General features: G+C 43.0%; 2 protein-coding genes across 2 annotated transcripts in view; one reads left to right on the plus strand and one right to left on the minus strand.

Annotated features, from left to right (window-relative positions):
• Positions 1 to 14,349, plus strand: part of Nlrc4 (NLR family CARD domain containing 4) — a 30,006-nt gene extending 15,657 nt beyond the window's left edge. Inside the window, exons 6-8 of the mRNA XM_057784830.1 lie at positions 2,108 to 2,200; positions 4,555 to 4,722; positions 14,057 to 14,349. Coding sequence (XP_057640813.1) covers positions 2,108 to 2,200; positions 4,555 to 4,722; positions 14,057 to 14,349 — 554 coding nt within the window. The remainder of the gene's footprint in view (positions 1 to 2,107; positions 2,201 to 4,554; positions 4,723 to 14,056) is intronic.
• Positions 14,350 to 17,945: 3,596 nt separating this feature from the next.
• The window catches only part of Slc30a6 (solute carrier family 30 member 6), a 28,433-nt gene continuing 27,116 nt past the window's right edge, over positions 17,946 to 19,262 (minus strand). Inside the window, exon 14 of the mRNA XM_057769375.1 lies at positions 17,946 to 18,878. Coding sequence (XP_057625358.1) covers positions 18,381 to 18,878 — 498 coding nt within the window. The 3' untranslated portion in view covers positions 17,946 to 18,380. The remainder of the gene's footprint in view (positions 18,879 to 19,262) is intronic.

Here is a 19,262-nt window from a genome sequence, read left to right on the forward strand (position 1 = left end):
TTAAAATTATTAATGGCAATAAGAGAGGACTGCAGATAGTTGAAGATATTATAACCTCGAGAAAAAGTTATAAGTAAAAAAAAAAATTTTAAATTCCCCATCTAAAAACATCTCTCACCCCAATTTCCACCATTTTTGTCATATTGCCATAGTGTCGTGATAATAGTGATATCATCATATATAATGATGGAGAAAGAGAAGGATTGCCGCCATGTTATAGGTTTCTTAGTCTTCCCTTTGCTCTGTTAGGATCGACTTAGAATACAATGATACACCACTTACTTCAGTCTTTTGAGTTCCCAAATATCATGCATACAAAATACAGAGAAAACTTTGCATATTTTTCAATAAACTGTTCAATTCAGACGTGTCTTAAAATTGAGAGTTTGGGGCTGGAGACATGGATCAGCAGATAACATCACTGACTGTTCTTCCAAAAGACTTGGGTTCCATTCCTGGCACGCACACGGCAGCTTACCGCCATCTGTATTAGGTCTCAGGGGATTCAGTACCCTCTTCTGGCACACATGTGGTACACAGCCATATATGCAGGCAGGACACCCATACAGGAAATCATTTTTTTTAAAGATTTATTTATTTATTTATTATGTATACAGTGTTCTGCCTGTGTGCATACCTGCACCCCAGAAGAGGGCACCAGATCTCATTACAGATGGTTGTGAGCCACCACGTGGTTGCTGGGAATTGAACTCAGGACCTCCGGAAGAACAGTCCATGTTCTTAACCGCTGAGCCATCTCTCCAGCCCCCCAGGAAATCATTTTTAAAGATTTAGTTTTTGGAAAATCGATGGTATAACCTTTTAATATTATTTATCTGTCTCACTATATATCTCTGGTTAGTCTGGAACTTGCTGTGTAGATCAGTCTTGTCTGGAACTCATAGGAATCCCTTGCCTCGTGAATGCTGGGTGAAAGGTGTGTCCCTCTGAAAGTCAGTCTAGGGGGGCTAGAGATGACTTGGAGGTTAGGAGAGTTTGCGGCTCTTCCATCAGATCTGAGTGGTTCTTAGCACCCACATTTGGCAACTCACTCGGTTCTGAAACTCCAGCTTCAAGGGATTTGGTGCCACCTTCTGGCCTCAGTGGCAACTGCACTCCCTTGCATATCCCCTCACATAGAAACAAACACACACACACACACACACACACACACACACACACACACACGAATAAAAATAAATCAAAAATAAGAATATAATAGTGCTGGGAATCTCTAAAGATTGCCATGTTTACACTGATATAAACTTACAGCTGAAGAAGCCAATGGTTGGAAAATCTAGACTGATACTGGGAACATAAAATCATTAGAACATGCCTTCATGTCTCCACTTTCACCAATAAACTATAAGGGAGAAGAGAAAATATAAATATTGATGAAAACTTCATCTGCTTTTTAAGTAGAAATTGACCTTTAATTTGCTGTACTAAAACCTTTTTTGCTGTGATACAAAGTACCGTTTAGTAATGGTATCTTGGTCTTCAGATCCCTGTCACAGCCCACCAGGGCCTGTGACCTAGGAGACCCCAACCCTAAAGCTGTGTGAGAAAGCAATCAAGAACCATTGAGTTGTTTGAGACGGAGAACAACTGAAGGCTGAAACTTGTCCCCTTTAAAAGTCACGTGAGACAGTTTATCCCTTTGAGACTATGTGAGAAGTGTCCAGGTGTGGGGACGAACACCTTCAGTCCCAGCACTCAGATGCCAGAGGCAGGGAAATTTCTGTAAGTTTGAGAGTTTGAGGCCATGCCAGGCTACATAGTGAGACCCTATCTTAAACAAACAAACAAACCGAGGTCAATAAAGAATAAACTGCAAAGTAGTGTCTAGAATTACTAACTATATTCCATGCAGCTTCAGGCACCATGTGATGTGGACTTAATAATCCGAATATAGGGTTAGGAGACACCTGTGCATTAAGTCAAAGTCATGGGAACCGAGGGGTCCCCCATCCTACTTCCTTTGAGAAATAATCAAGTCAAATAACAGTGCGTATAGCCATCAGCAAAGACAACAAGGACACGAAATCCTAAAGATATTGGAAAATGTATATATGGTTACTTGAAAATGTTTTCTTTTTTCTTCCAGCACAGAATCTTCACAATTTGGTCAAACTGAACGTTCTCGATATATCAGAAAATTATCTGGCAAAGGATGGAAATGAAGCTGTACAGGAACTGAGTAAGAACAGCAGCTCTGCCAGTAATGTGCTTTTTACTATGCGTGCTGGGGGTCAGAAAGAACAGCCTGCAGCTGGGTCTCGGGACCCACAAGCACCCGCTAACTCATCTTCCCGAGGGAAAATGTTTTCTTAATTCCTTTCTCAAATGCCCTCTTAAACTGCCACTAAGGAACATGGACCCATGTCTTTTTTTTTAAAGCTTTACTTAATTTGGGGGCTGGAGAGGTTGCTCAGTGGTTAAGAACACTTGAATGCTATGCAAAGAGCCTGAGTTTGGTTCCCAGCATCTAAATGATGGCTCACAAACATTTGTAACTCTAGTTCCAGGAAATCTGATGCCGCCTTCTGAGTTATGTGGGTACCGTGCACAGACGGGTGCACATACGTAAATGCAGGTGAAACACTCATACACAAAAAAGAAAAAGAAAAAAATGATCTGTGTGCGTTTGTGTGTGTAGGATGTATGCACACATGAGTGTAGGTGCCTGCAGAGGCCAGAAGAGAGCGTTGCATCTCCTAGATGCTGGAGTTACAGGTATTATGAGCCATTTGGGCTCTGGAATGGAATTCAGGTCTCCTACAAGAGTAGTGCATGTTCTTATTTTTTTATTTTTTATTTTTATTTATTTATTTATTTATTTTGGTTTTTCGAGACAGGGTTTCTCTGTAGCTTTGGAGCCTGTCCTGGAACTAGCTCTTGTAGACCAGGCTGGCCTCAAACTCACAGAGATCCACCTGCCTCTGCTGGGATTAAAAGTGTGTGCCACCACCGCCAGTGAGTAGGGCATGTTCTTAACTGTTGAACCATTTCTCCAAGCCCAAGCTTCTTTCTGTCTTCTGAGTCATCGGTTTCAATTCTTCATTGTACCTGAGGCTCTTCCGGTTTGCCAACAACAAGGAAGCTAGTGTTTGATGCTGACGATAAATTTGCTTAAGGATTTGGTGATATGGCTTTTTCTCACCCCAGGCTCATGAGACTGGTTTATATGCACATTGTATCAACTGAGTCATCCAAGGACTGCAATATGCTGTCTGGATGTAGCAAGGCACTGTGCATGAGTTCTCATTTGGAGTTTTGTGCTGAGAGAGAGGGGGGGTCTTATTCTGCAGCCTGCAACTTGTTAAGTAGATAGGGTGTCCTTGAAATCACAGAGATCCATCTGCCTCTGTTTCTTTATTTTTATTTATTTTTTTATTTTTGGTTTTTCAAGACAGGGTTTCTCTATGTTGCTTTTGGAGCTTGTTCTGGAACTAGCTCCTGTAGACCAGGCTGGCCTTGAACCCACAGAGATCTGCCTACTTCTGCATCCAGAGTGCTGGGATTAAAGGTGTGCGCCACTGCCCGGCTTGCCTCTGCCTCCTGAATGATGGTACCAACAGGATTTTTATTGTGATAATGTTGTTACAGGAAAACGAGGCAGGGAAACCACCATGCTCAGACAGTCAGTGGAGGATCAGGACAGGCTGATCATGACAGACTTCTCTTCATGACTCTGATCAACTAACTGGACGAGTTCACAGTACACCGAGGCTTTTTAGGGTGGGCTTAAGTCTCTATCAAGGCCACATGGCAAAGGTAAAAACAGTCACCTAGGAATGGTGGTGTGTGCTTTTGACCCCAGCACTTGAATAAGCAAGCAGATCTCTGAGCTTGAGGCCAGCCTGGTCTACAGAGTGAGTTCCAAGCCAGTCAAGAATATGTCTCAAAAGAGAGGGGTGTATTTGGAGGGTAAGGGCATTTTTCTTTTTATAAAACAAGATAACTGCAAGCAGCTGCTTTACCAGATACCTAAATAACCATTTCTCCCCGGGTGGTCTTTGCGGTTCTGTTTCCTCTCTTTGGGAACAGTAAGATTTTTGAGGTGCCACAGTGGCACGTGGTTATGACAAAGTGATATATATCTGGAATTCGCTTCAGAAAAACACACAAGTCTGGTCGGGATTAAGCAGTCTACCCTACGATTTGTTGTTTTTGAAGGTTGCATTGTTAGTAATAGTTTCATGATTAATGCATTGTTTATATATTGGAATATTTTCTATAGAAATAATCAAGAAAATGTATATTCATAGTAAAGATCAAGCGACCTACAGGGTCACCAATTTTTTTTTTTTTTTCGAGACAGGGTTTCTCAGTAGCTTTTCTGGTTCCTGTCCTGGAACTAACTCTTCTAGACCAGGCTGGCCTCGAACTCACAGAGATCCGCCTGCCTCTGCCTCCCGAGTGCTGGGATTAAAGGCGTGCGCCACGCCACCACCACCCGGCTTCAGGTTCACCAAATTTAAAGATCATTCCTTCATCCTCATCCTGTGCAGATTTTAAGTTGATGTCATTCCCGAATCATTCTGTTTCTAGTTGGCAGGCTCAGCATTCTGGAACAGCTAACCACACTGATGCTGCCGTGGTGTACAGATGTGCTCATCACCCTGCCCAGCCTGCTGAAGCAGCTGGAGGTGGTCCCAGGGCTCCTGAAGCTTGGACTGAAAAACTGGAAACTCGGGGATGCAGAGATCAGAAATATAGGTGGGTCCATCCGAACAGAGCCAAGAGAGCAAAGACTGACTTTAAACAGAGCTCCCCCTCCTCTTTGAGACAGGGTTTCTTTGTGCAGCCCTGGCTGTCCTGGAACTCACTCTGTAGACCACACTGGCCTTGAGCTCAGAGATCTACCTTCCCGGAATCTGCCTCCCAAGTGCTGGGATTAAAGACAAGCACCACCACCACCCAGCTTCCTCTTTCATATTTACTAGGATGTTATTTCTATTGAATATTAATCTCTGAAAATTTTTATTTTGAAGATTTTTCCCCCTTCTTGTTTCCCATGTTGTCTCTGCTATTGTTTGAATGTGTCTCCTGAAACCACATGCATAAAACAAGATCCATGGCACAGCGCTGGGAGGTGGGAACTCAGATGTGGTCAGCTCATGGCCCACCCTCCTGGATGAGAAATGCAAGTGTAGACAGGATTGAGACAGGGAGACTGAGCTTGTGCTTACTTTTCTTCACCCTCATCCTTCCGCCATGGGGAGAGACAGGAGAAGGTCTTGCTACGTGTTAGTCCCTCAGCCTTGGCCATGAGTCCATACATGCCTGTTTGTTGTGAAGTGTACCAGTCTGAGATATTCTACCACAGCGACACAAAACAGAGTAATAACACCCTTTCTGCGGGTGTTGAGTTGGAACTCAGTCTTCTTTGTTTGAGTCTGCTCTCAGATGGCTCTCCTCATATTGTGGAGAAGACTCTTTGTGTCTAAGGGAGAAGATGACTTAAAAAGTTATTCTGTGTGTAGGACTGCTTGCATATATGTATGTGAACCATGCACGGAGCCAGAAGAGGGGGTTGGATCCTCTGGTATTGAACTTATGGGTGGTGTAGGGTATCATGTGGGAGTTGGGAACCAAATCCTGGTCCTCTGCAGGAGTAGTAAGTGCTCTTAACTCCATTCTAACCCTCCAGCCCTGGAGATGACTTTTGATTGTTTGGCTGTGGGGAGTGGGGGGGGGACCAGACATGCAAGTGGCTTTGGAGGCAACTGAGAACCTTCCAGTCTTCCTCCTAGAGCACACAAGGCCAATTACTGGTGTCCTAGGCTGGGGGAGAAGCAAAGCCTGCTGCTTCTGTGTACGGGCTCTCAGGTCCCCTCTCACAGCACCCTACCTGTCATCTTATTAGTGGGTGACTTCACACTGTGTTGTAAGCTCAAAGCGCCAAGGACTATGCCCTGTGTGTGGTACACGGCAGATAAATGCTTGCCGAATACATGACTACTGCCATCATGTATTACTTAGGGCCTATTTTCGGGTCCAGGTTCCAGGTTCCAGCCTAGCATAGTGGGGAAGCAGGAGTTGAGGAAGCTGTTACATTGTATCCACCATTGGTGACAGAGAACAGGAATCAATGCATGCATTGGGCTGTTCAGTTTTCTTCCTCCAGTCAGGGAATGGTGGCAGCAACGGTGGGCAGGCCTCACTGCCTCAATGAATGCAATCAAGAGAATCCCCACAGGCGTGCCAAGAGGCCCATCCTGCAGGTGATTCTTGATTCAGGCAAACTGACAGTTAACGCCAGGCGACCTGACATGGGCTCAGGAGAACTGAAGGGCTATCTTAGAGATGTCTGCGGAAGGCACGTGAAGTTTGGCCATTTGCAGTCTCCGCAGCCTATAGATGGCCAAGCTCCAAATGCCCAGATTTTCTTCCTGTTGGATCTAGTTTGATTCAGACCCAGTCACCAGAAAGCATGTCCTTAGACCATGGAGACTACTGCTTGTTTTTCCTTCCTGTGTTTGCACACACTCTGATAATCACCCAGGAAACTCAGCTAAGATCCTCAAACTGAAGCAGAGAGCCGCAGAAACAGCTTAGCTTTCCTACATTCCTATGGGTAGTGGAAAGAAGCAGCTCCCTGGGGAGAAAGCCCACAACCTGGAAAAAACAAAAACATTTTGAGTTCCTGCTATGCTGGGACTCAAATGGGGTGTGAAAAATAGGAAGAAGAGTTGTGAAGGCCTGGAGAGAGAAACACTGTTAGAAAGGGAGGCGAGGACCAGTGTGCCTGGTAAACTGGACACAGGCTAAAGATCTGCCATGGCTGGACCATGGCTCACGGAGCCTGAAGCTGACTTCCTCCCTATCCTGTAGTACACAAATGCTCAGTCCAAGCAGATGGGGCAGCTGCCCCCCGCACAGTCTTTCCCAGACAGCTGTTATTTTGACTCCTTCATTCCTTATTTTTAACTTCATGGTCATAGCTGTTGCCATGTGGGCATGTCAAGCCTCGTGGGAGGAGACAAACAAGTGAGAGCCTATGGCTACTTCTTTTCAAAGTGACCTGGAAGTGACACACCTCATTTTTGCTTCTGTTTCCTTGGTAGAAATTTAGACACATTTAACAAGAGGTGTGAGATTAGCAGTTTGTCGTCTAAGGAAATTAAAGCATAGAAAATGGGGTGGAAGGATGGTCTCAGTAGACATTAGTACAGATCTGGGAGAAGGCAGATGCCTGGGAGCCACCTCCTCACCTGGCTTTCCTCACGTCCTCCTCTCTCTCGATTACTGCTAGGTAAAGGTACTTTTACTTCAGGCATTTGTAATAAAGAACCTGGGGAACTTTCTAGACTAAAACTTGCAAAGGGGATGAAAGTCCTGGGTGACACTGACTGAAGACACTGGAAGTGAGCACTGGGTGCTGAGTCATGTGCTTGCCCCTAGCAAACTACAGAGGCCGCACAATATTTGCCAATTAATTCACAGACCACCGCGCTGGGGAGCTGGTCTGCAGGCGTCCTGGCAGTGGCTGTTATCGCTCAGTGCGTACCAGGGTGAGCCTCAGTCCACACCGGCAGGTTACACAAGGCGTTATTCTTAATCTGCTGGCCTGATCACTGATGGCAACAGCTTTTCTTGTTTGTTTGCTAACCCTAGGTTTTTTGTTTTTTTGAGACAGGGGTTAGCACTATGTAGCCCAGGCTGACCCAAACCTGCAGTCCTCTGCTTCAGGCACCCTGAGTTTTGGAATCACAGACTTGTGACATTGCAGAACTCTGGTGTTTTGTCTTTGGGGACAATAGGCTTCTGTGCGAAGACTGCGAAGAGGGACATTTATAATGTCTTTTCCAGGGAGCATCTCTTCCTACTTAATAGTCCAATGAAGCCAGGTGGTGGTGGTCCACGCCTTTGATCCCAGTACTAGGAAGACAGAAACAGACAGTTCTGAGATGGAGCCAGTATGGTCTGTAGCAGAGCAAGTTCCAGGGCTGCCAGGAATGCACAGAGAAATCCTCTCTTGAAAAAAACAAACAAAAAAGTCCAATCTGATCCTTGAACACTCATCTTGAAAGACTGTATTATGCATCTCCCAAGCCTCCTGAGTGCTGGGATTAAAAGTGTGCGCCACCACCGCCCGGCCCACAACTCCAAGTTTAATGTCTAACAAACCCCTCCATGAGCAATGCAGGGTGAGGCTGAATGTGCTGATTCAAGCCTACAAATCTGGCATTGTTGGAGGCTGAGGCAGGTAGATTGCAGTGAGTTTGAGGGTGGCCTGGGATATGTAGCCAAACCTTGTTTCTAAACAATACCACCACAAACAAACAAAAGGAGCATCTTCCTTTTGTCTCTTGTCTTTTTAAATTTCTGACAGGGTTTCTCTAGGTATCTTAAACTGGCCTTGAATTCATGTTTTTTCAGTCTCTGCCTCTCTGCTGGCATCACAGGTGTGTGTGACCATGTCTGGTCATACATTTCTTTCCACACAGTAGGACTCACCTGAGTCCAGTGCAGTTGTACCGGGCATAGAGGAACAAGGAATGAGTACTGAGGAGGCTGTGGTTGGTGTTCTGTGAATCAGGACAGAACACCCCCCTTTCATGTAGGAGGCACTTTAGGGTGTCCCGTTTTTAGGGAATTGAGGATCTCCCTGAAAAGGTTAGGAAGGCCTAAAAAGTCATTTCTAGATACCAAATGACTCTCATTTACTTAAGTTTATAGGTAGGGATATCCAAAGATAAAGCTGTTAAGTAGCTTTATATCGACAAACATGGAAAGATCTAATATTGCCTGCTTCATTCCAATTTTTTTTATATATGCTATTTTTTTTTTTAGATACTACTCCTAGTTCCATCTCTCCATGCTTTCTGCTCCCCCCCCCCCCGCCACCTTCCCCACATCCCACCCCCAGTCTGCTCCTCAGAGAAGTCAAGGCTTCCCCCATGGAGGTCAATGAATTCTGTCCTCATAACCTTGAAGCAGGACTGAGCGTCCTCTCTCCCCTCCCCCCCACTGCCCACATCTAGTCTGAGCAAGGTATCTCTTCATAGGAAGTAGGCTCTGAAAAGCCAGACTGTTCATTAGGGATAGTTCCCGTCCCACTGCCAGGTACCCACTGACTGCCCAAGTCACCCACTGTCACCGGCACTCAGAGGGCCTAGATTGGTCCTATGTAGGCGCCCCAGTGGTCAGTCCAGAGTCAGTGAGCTCCCACTAGCTGGGGTCAGCTGTTTCTGTGGGTTTCTCCTTCACAGTCTTGATCCCTTTGTTCATATTATCACTCCTCTGTCTCTTTGACTGGACTCTGGGAGCTGCGTTCAGTACTTAGTTGTGAATCTCTTTATTGTAGAAGATTGTTTTGGCTATCCTGGGTTTTTTTGTTTTTTCATATGAAGTTGAGTACTGTTCTTTTGAGGTCTGTGAAGAATTGTTGGGATTTTGATGAGAATTGCATTGAATCTGTAGGTTGTTTTTGGTAAAGATTGCCCTTTTCACTATGTTAATCCTACCTACCCAAGAGCATGGGAGATCTTTCCACTTTCTGATATCCTTTTCAATTTCTTTTTTTTTTTTTTTTGGTTTTTTTTTTTTTTTTTTTTTTTTTTTGAGACAGGGTTTCTCTGTGGTTTTGGAGCCTGTCCTGGAACTAGCTCTTGTAGACCAGGCTGGTCTTGAACTCACAGAGATCCGCCTGCCTCTGCCTCCCGAGTGCTGGGATTAAAGGCGTGCGCCACCACCGCCCGGCTTCCTTTTCAATTTCTTAAAGACTTAAAGTTCTTGTCATACAGGTCTTTCATTTGTTTAGTTAGAGTTACCCTCAAGATATTTTATGTTGTCTGTGGCTATTGTGAAGGGTGAGGTTTCTCTGATTTCTTTCTTAGTTCAGTTATCATCTGTATATAGGAGGGCTACTGATTTTTTTTTTTGAGTTAATTTTGTACCCCGCCATATTACTGAAGGTGTTTGTCAGCTTTAGGAGAACCTTGGTAGAATTTTTGGGATCAATTATGTAAACTATTATATCATTCACAAATAGCAAGAGTTTGACTTCTTTCCTTCCATTTTGATCTCCTTTTGTTGTCTTATTGCTCTAGCTAGGACTTTGAATACTATATTGAATAGATATTGAGAGAGTGGACAGCCTTGTCTTGTTCCTGATTTTAGTGGGATTGCTTTGAGTTTCTCTCCATTTTGTTTGATGGTGGCTGTTGGCTTATTATATATTGCCTTTATTATGCTTAGGAATGTCCCTTGTATCCCTGATCTCTCCAATACCTTTATCATGAAGGGATGTTGCATTTTGCTGAAGGCTTTTTTCAGCATCTAATAAGATGATTATGTGGTTTTTTTCTTTCAGTTTGTTTATGTAGTGGATTACACTGATGAATTTTCAGATGTTGAACCATCCCTGCATCTCTGGGATGAAGCCTACTTGATCATGGTGGATGATTGTTCTAATGTGTTCCTGGATTTGGTTTGCCAGTATTTTATTGAATATTTTTGCATCAATCTTCATGAAGGGGATTGGTCTGTAATTCTCTTTCTTAGTTGTATCTTTGTGTGGTTTGGGTATCAGTGTAACTGAAGCCTCATAAAAAGAGTTTGGTAATGTTCCTTCTGTTTCTGTTGTATGGAACAATTTGAGGAGTATTGGTTCTTTGAACTTCTGATAGAATTCTGTGCTGAAACTATCTGGTCCTGGGCTTTTTTTTGGTTGGGAGGCTTTGATGACTGTTCCTATTTCCTTAGGGGTTATGGGCCCATTTAATTTGTTTATCTGGTCTTGATTTAACTTTGATATGTGGTATTTATCCAGGAAATTGTCAATTTTCTTTAATTTTTCTAATTTAGTAGAGTACAGGTTTTTGAAGTATGACCCGATGATCTCTGAATTTTCTGTGTCTGTTGTTATGCCCCCTTTCCATTTCCAGTTTTCTTAATTCGGATATTTTCTCTCCACATTTTGGTTAGTTGGATAAAAGTTTGTGGGCCAACTCTTTGTCTCATTTATTCTTTGTATTGTTTTCTTTGTTTCTATCTTATTGATTCCATCCCTCAATTTGATTATTTCTGGCTGTCTACTCCTCCTGGGTAAGTTTGCTTCTTTCTGCTCTAGGGCTTTCAGGTGTTCTGTTGATTTGCTAGAACGGGATTTCTTCAGCTTCTTTATGTGAGCTCCTAGTTCTGTGAGCTGTCCTCTTGGCACTGCTTCTTTATGTGAGCTCCTAGTTCTGTGAGCTGTCCTCTTGGCACTGCTTCTTTATGTGAGCTTTTAGTTCTGTGAGCTGTCCTCTTGCCGATTTCATTTCTGTCCCAGAGGTTTGGGGATGCTGTGCTATCATTTTCATTGAATTCCAGGAAGTCTTTAATTTCTTTCTTTATCTCTTCTTTGACCCATTGGTGATTCAGTTGAGCATTGTTCAATTTCCATGAATTTGTGGGTTTTCTGCAATTAGTATTGTTGTTGAATTTTAACTTTAAGTCATGGTGATCTGATAAGATACATAGGGTTATTCCAATTTTTTGTATCTGTTGAGGTTTGTTTTGTTACCGAGTATGTGGTCAATTTTAGAGAAAGTTCCATGGGGTCTGAGAAGATACATTCTTTTGTATTTGGGTGGAATATTCTATAGATGTCTGTTAAGCCCATATGAATCATGACACCTGTTAGTTCTCTTATTTCTCTGTTAAGTTTCTGTCTGGTAGACCTATCCATTGCTGAAAGTGAAATGTTGAAGTCTCCCACTATTAGTGTGTGGGCCTTGATATGTGATTTAAGCTTTAGTAATGTTTCTTTTACAAGTGTGGTTGCCCTTGTATTTGAGGCATAGATGTTCAGAATTGAAACTATATCTTGATAGACTTTTTTCCTGTGATGAATATGAAATGTTCTTCATCTCTTTTGGTTACTTTTAGTTTGTAGTCTATTTTGTTAGATATTAGGATAGCAGCTACACTAGCTTGCTTCTTAGGTCCATTTGATTGGAAAACCTTTTCCTAACCCTTTACTCTAAGATACTGTCTGTCTTTGGAATTGAGGTGTGTTTCTTGTATGCAGTAGAAGGATGGATTCTATTTTTATATCTATTCTGTCAATCTGTGTCTTTTTATAGGTGAATTGTTTCCATTTACATTAAGAAATATTAATGACCAGTGCTTGTTCCTGTTATTTTTGTTTTGTTGGTGGTATTGTGTGTGTGTGTTTCCCTTTTTTGGGATTTGCTGCTATAGATTTGTTTGTATTTTTGTGGGTACAGTTAGCTTCCTAGGGTTGGGATTTTCCTTCTAGTACTTTCTGTAGGGCTGGATTTGTGGATAGGTATTGTTTAAATCTGGTTTTGTCTTGTTTTCTCCACCGATGGTGAATGAAAGCTTTGCTGGGTATAGTAGTCTGGGCTTGCTTTCGTGGTCCCTTAGTGTCTGCAGCACCTCTGTCCAGGACCTTCTGGCTTTCATGGTTTCCATTGAGAAGTCGGGTGTAATTCTGATAGGTCTACCTTTATATGTTACTTGACCTTTTTCTTTTGCAAATTTTAATATTCTTTCTTTATCCTGTATGTTTAGTGTTTTGATTAATATGAGCAAGGGAACTTTTTTTCTTTTGGCCCAGTCTATTTGGTGCTCCGTAAACTTCTTGTATTTCATAGGCCTGTTCTTCTTTAGGTTCTTGTATTTCATAGGCGAGTTCTTCTTTAGGTTCTTGTATTTCATAGGCATGTTCTTCTTTAGGTTCTTGTATTTCATAGGCGTGTTCTTCTTTAGGTTCTTGTATCTCATAGGCATGTTCTTCTTTAGGTTCTTGTATTTCATAGGTGTGTTCTTCTTTAGGTTCAGAAAGTTTCCTATGATTTTGTTGTATATATTTTCTGTGCCTTTGAGCTGTACTTCTTCAATTCCTATTATTCTTATGTGCAGTGATTTCATGGTGTCCCAGACTTCCTGAATATTTTGTGTTAAGAATTTGTTGGATGTAACATTTTCTTGGACTGATGAATCTATTTTCTCTATTGTATCTTCAACTCCCGAGAATCTCTCTTCCATCTCTTGTATTCTGTTGTTTATGCTTGCATCTATAGTTCCTGTTCATTTACCCAGATTATCCATTTCCAGAATACCCTTGGTTTGTGTTTTCTTCAGTTTTTAAGTCTTGAACTGTTGCCTCCACCTGTTTGATTTCTTTTTCTTGGTTTTCTTTAAGGGATTTGTTGATTTCTTCCAATTTTTTGTTTCTTTAAGAGAGTTTTTTATTTCCCCCATAAGGGCCTCAATCATTTTCAAAAGTTATTTTTAAGGTTGTTTTCTTTTGCTTCATCTGCATTGGGATGTTCAGGTCTTGTTGCTGTAGAACCATTAATTTCTGGAGGTGTCATTTGCTCTTTGTGTTGTTGAGTGTATTCTTACACTGTTGTCTACCCATCTCTTCCTCCAATCAGTACATGTGGAATCTGTGCTTCAGGAGGACCCTGTTTCTCCAATTAGTGTAGTTGGAGGCTGTGTCTCTGTTGATTGTTTTTCTAGATGCAGGCAGGGTAGAGCCTCCGGTGATGGCTCTTCCTGATGCAGGGGCCTAAGGTGGTCACTCCTCTAGGTGCAGGCACTTCTGAGGCAGCCTAGGTGGTTGATGCAGTTGGGTATTACATACAGGTTATGGTACTGGGGGCTGGCAGGGACACAGGTGCTCTTTCCCAGAGGAACTTTTTACTATAGTTTCTGGAAGTTGCTGCTGCTGCTCACACTTCTACTCCCCAGAGGGGCCTCTAATTTTAAAAACAACTCCTCAATATCTAATAGCATCTCTCACACCTCAATGTTTAATCAACTTTCATTTCCAGGAGGAATCAAGACTAAGGGAAAACACACACATCACTTCTATTTGTCTTCTGTGCTCGTCTACATTAGACATTAGGAAACAGGATCCGTAAATATAACGGGCACCGTCACAGGCTGCCTGTCGGAGTTCTTTCTTCCCTGGGTTCAACTCTGGTCTAAACATGGTCATTTTAAAATGGAAAAATGATTCCTATGTGTGTACAGAGCTCATTAATTTAATGTGGCTGTCTTCCAATTAACATACTTATCTCTTCCCCAGGTGACTTTCTGGAGATGAATCCTCTGAGAAGCCTGCAGCAGTTGGATTTAGCGGGAAATTGTGTGAGCAGTGACGGATGGCTGTCCTTCATGAACGCATTTGAGAACTTTAAACAATTAGTATTTTTTGACTTTAGTACCGAAGAATTTTTACCAGATGCTTCATTGGTGAGAAAACTTAGTCAAGTATTATCAAAGTTACCTGTTCTGCAAGAAGCTAGGCTCACTGGTTGGGAGCTGGATGACTATGACCTCAGCATCATTAAAGGCACTTTTAAGCTATTAATTGATTAAAGGAACCCAAAGCTACCAAGTACCTCAGAGACTCCTTTACTTTTAGTGGATGATAAAAAAAATCTTGGAGAAAGGGACTGGAGATGGCTCAGTGGTTATAAGCCCTGGCTGCTCTTCCAGAGGACTTGAGTTTTGATTCCCGACACTCACAAGGTGGCTCACAGCCATCTGTAACTGCAGCTCCGGGGGTCAACACTGTCTTCTACCTCCCTGGGTAGCAAGTGGTGCACATAAGCATGCAAGCGAAACACTCAGTCACACACAATAAAATTTAAAAATTCTTAAAAAGAATCTTAGAGAAGGAAGTCCAACATGACAAAGAAGAGGGAGGGGTTTGGCCATATCTGCACTTAGGACTAACTGGATGTCCTTCGCCTGCTGTGCACGTTCCTGTTTCTTGGCCCTAAGAATACGGGGTCACAATCTGATATAGTATGTTCCTCTGTACTCAGTACAGCACCTGGTCTATACAGAACTCAACGAGTCCTGGATGGATATGTGACAACTAAATTACTAATAAATAAGCCAAAACTGTCTAGAGAATAAGCTTCATATGTGCTATTTAATTACCTGGCTTACTGAAAACATTGTGGAGTGAACAGAGTACCTTCTCACATGAGACATTGCCAGACTTGAAAGGCACGTGTTCTGTAAAACAAACTCTCATCTGTATGTGCGAGTGGCGTGTATGCCATGGTGTACATGGGAGGGGGGGGTTCAAAGCACTGCTTGTGGGAGTCGGTTTTCTCTCTCCTCTTCTCCCTCCTTCCAGAGGACAGAGGATCTGGCAGACACAATCATCTGTCCTATTGCCAAAACACAGGCTTTGTTAAAATTAATAAAAAGGGAGGAATTGTATTGGCCAAAAAATGCAAGCCCGTTTCCACCTTGTCTGCCGTCAGAGGGTTTGGAGACTGACAGGCATAATTGCATCTCCTCAGTCAGGAGGTGGCTGCCTGGCTCTTTTGAAATTAAGATAGCTCAGTGCCATCCTGAGGGGTGGTCAGGATATGCAAATGTATTTCTGCTCCTTTTTCAGTAACTATGAGGTCACCTAGGAAAGGACGGTCTTCAAAATAGGGACCTAGAGCACCTCAGCTACCTAGATGACAAAATGCTAATGATTTGATGTTTCAGAGTGATAAGGCCATTGACCATGTGAGTTATCCTTTGTATCATGTTAATAAAGGCTTTTGTTACCTTCTTCCCCAGTTTAGGTTGGTTTTAAAGGCTGTAGAAAAATAAACACAGGTAAATTTCAGGATTTCAGTCACTGAAATGGCCTCCTGATACTTTCTGTGTTTTCTGTCTTATTATTTTTATGCATTTTCATAGTCTTTACTTATATTTCTTCAATTCCGATGCCCCTACCCTGGTCCTCGACATCCGGTCATCGGGCTTTGTGGTAATAAGTGTCTTTATCTGTTAAGCCATATACCAGTCCCAAATGGGCATCTGTGGTCAAGTAAAAATTGGCAGTTCAAAAGCAGCGCAACCTACTGGGTGGTGGTGGCGCACTTTAATCCCAGCACTCGGGAGGCAGATCTGAGTTCGAGGGCAGCCTGGTCTACAAGAGCTAGTTCCAGGACAGGCTCCAAAAGCTACAGAGAAACCCTGTCTCGAAAAACCTGCCTCTGCCTCTGCCTCCCAAGTGCTGGGATTAAAGGCGTGTGCCACCACCGCCCGGCTGTATTCTTTTCTTTTATACCCTGCTCTAATCTCTGTACCCCACAGAACTATGAGGGAAACCCTGCTCTAATCTCTGTACCCCACAGAACTATGAGGGAAACCCTGCTCTAATCTCTGTACCCCACAGAACTATGAGGGATACCGTACTCTAATCTTTTGTCTACCACCTTCCAAAATAACCCTTTCCCACAAATGAAAAAGAAAAAAAATCTCTGTCTAAAGATGTAAACACAGAAAAGTCTGGGGGTAGTGGGGAGGAAACACGAACACGGTGTTGGTCTGTAGTTCATTCTCTGCTCCATGGGACCTCAGGGCGCTGGTGCAGGCAGCTCAGACTGTAAATTATGCTCACTGTTAAATACAAAGTTCTCGGTATAATATCTACTTAGCAATTGGACACATGTTGTGCACTTTTAATTATATAAAATTTTAACCAATCATTTAAAAAATCAACTAATTCTTTCCCCTCTCTAACTATGCAAATGAGAAATGGTTACAAAACTATTGATATATAAGAATGCCAAGATTGGGATAAAAGTCTTTTGTCCAGTTCAGTTATTAAGTCTGTTAAAAATATCTTGACTAAAATATCCAATTTTACAATAAAAATATATATTTAAGCCAGGCAGTGGTGGTGAATGCCTTTAATCCCAGCACTTAGGTGGCAGAGGCAGGTGGAAATCTGTGAGCTTGAGGCCAGCCTAAGTGAGTTCCAGGACAGCCAGGACTACACAAAAAGAATCTATCTCAAAAAACTAAACAAAACAAATCAAAACTCTATCTATCTATCTGTCTGTCTGTCTGTCTGTCTGTCTGTCTGTATGTATGCATGTATATACATGTATATGATGTTTTGTACATGAAATATTTTAAAGCTAGTTTATTAAAATGAGACAAAAATTCCGTTATTGTTAGTGTTTATGTAACGTACATCAGTAAACTGCCATGTGTTTAAGCTAAGAAGGTGCTGTGGAAGTGGGGTCGCCCCACTCCCATTTCAGACCCAAACATGTCTCAAAGCGTCCTCCGACACCCCATCTGGGGACGGACTGACAGAGGGAGAACAAAGAAACAGCCCAAGGTTAGAGCATGCGCCCTGAGAACAGCTAGAAGGTGCGCCCCTTCCATGAGGGGTTAGTTGTTTGCCCCTGATACAGAGGTGCCCGAGGAGGGAGAGAGACGCTCGGTCAGGAACTGTAGTCGCCTTCAGTTCCCAGGTGTCTCTGTAGGGTGCTGTTGCCTCTCCTAGATGATTTTATCTCTGTTGTTAATTGTCTTTCGCTCGGAAGCCTCCCTAGAAGGAACACTCTGCTCCGCCCAGACTCTACAGCACTGCAGCTGGCCGCCTTACAGGAGCTCCCCAGTGGGTTTCCGTTGGATGTTCCTGGCGCCCGAATGATGATGTCTTGCTACCTATCTTCCTATCTCTTGCTGGGTTTTTTTTTTTTTTTTTTTACCTTGACTTGCTATAATCTTAATAAACTTACTCATTCAAAACCAAAGTCTAGCTATTGTAGTCAATGGACAATTGACTAAATGTAACATAGAAAACTGGAATTTGTTTTTTAATTCATTCCATTTTACCAAAGGTTTGGTATTTGTAACCAAACAAAACACCGAGAAGAGTGGACTATCTACAAATGTACTTACATTTGTAAATGGAAAAACTTTATTCAAAACCCGTTATTTTAAAATGTAGAATATACCTGTATGGTGGCTCAAAACCTACAATCCCAGCATTTGGAAGACTGAGGCAGGAAGATTATGAGTTTGAAGCCAGCCTGCTCTACACTGCAAGGCCCTGCTTCAGAAGACTAAAGAGTTAAATTATGCTGTGTAGTAGGATATATCTCACAATCTCTGATAAACACTTTTGCTTTTTATTTAGCAAGAAATGATCAGGAGGACCTCAAAAAATGTACCAATTAAGCTTAGAAAAGCTATAAAAGAGACTTTTACTTTTCAAATGCACACTTAGTCTTTCATTTCCCATGGGCAGACACGCGGAGCACTGGAGGGAGGAAGTGTTCTTAGGAAGGGGCACATGGCCTTGCTACTGGAGGTCAGGTCAGGTCACACCACACTGTGGGCAGCTACAGGACAGCCAACGTGCAAGCTTAGAGAGAGGGGCTTTCTGAAGGGAGCCCACCTAACACCCGGGACGTTTCCAAAGACCTCACTGCCACAAGAACATTTTACAAAAATAGAGTTTATGGGTTTCATGAAATATGAACAAGCCTGCAATAATCAGACAAATGGTTGAACAGTCAACGCAAGGTGAGTTACTAAGTACACTGGAAGCCAAGGAGTCGATAGTCTCCATAAAAATAAGTTAGAGTCCTTCAAGGTCTTGGCTGTCCTGTCCTGTTGTTTCCATACCTACCCGGTATATGTGGGAAGGTCGGCCTCAATCCCTGGCCTGCTCCAAATCCTGGAGCTGTGAGTCCTTGGCTGAGCACACTGCTGTACGGTGTGTGTCCACGATTGAGACCCAAACCATACGGCCTTGTCTGTGTGTTCAGGAGAATCACCGGGCTCACATTTTTCCCAGGGGTATTGAATGCAAACTCCGGAGGCGGGCTGCTAGGTTTGGCCGGTGTCGATGTGACTGGGGTCACGGCATCGGTACTCTTTAGCAGAGGCATCGGGATGACGTGATGGTCTGAGAAGTGCAGGACGCCGGGAGCCGCGGGCCCAGACATTAAGGCGGGCCTCACCCAATCATCCTTGAAAATCTGAACAGTCAGAGTAGACACAAGTGTGTACAGCCTGTTGGTCACATGAGCAAGAACCATTTGTTCGTTTGCATCGCGTCGGATTCTTACATGGACGGATCCAGCCTAAAAGAGGGAAAAATCATAAAAGACTGCTTAGAATTAAAATACTGAGAATTCTGTCTATTCACAACTTGACTGGTGCTTGGTATTTTTTTAAAATAAGGAAAAACATAGCATCTTGCTATTTACTGCCGGTACTAATCAACGTAAATGGTGACTGTAAAGATCTGTGGTCCTTTAGCTGACAGAATGCATACAGGGTCCCAAGTTTGATCCCCGGCCATGCATAAAGCAGGCACAGCACGGAAATGCAGAAAAGCTGGGACTCTCCTGACCTGAGAAGACAACTGCCTCTGACCCAGAGCTCATAACTAAGCGGAATTTCAAAGAGTAGAAGAAGCGGCTGGGTGTGGTGGCACACTCCTTTAGTCTAGCACTGAGAGGCAG

This window comes from Chionomys nivalis, chromosome 1 (genome assembly GCF_950005125.1).
Source record: "Chionomys nivalis chromosome 1, mChiNiv1.1, whole genome shotgun sequence".
Taxonomy (NCBI): domain Eukaryota; kingdom Metazoa; phylum Chordata; class Mammalia; order Rodentia; family Cricetidae; genus Chionomys; species Chionomys nivalis.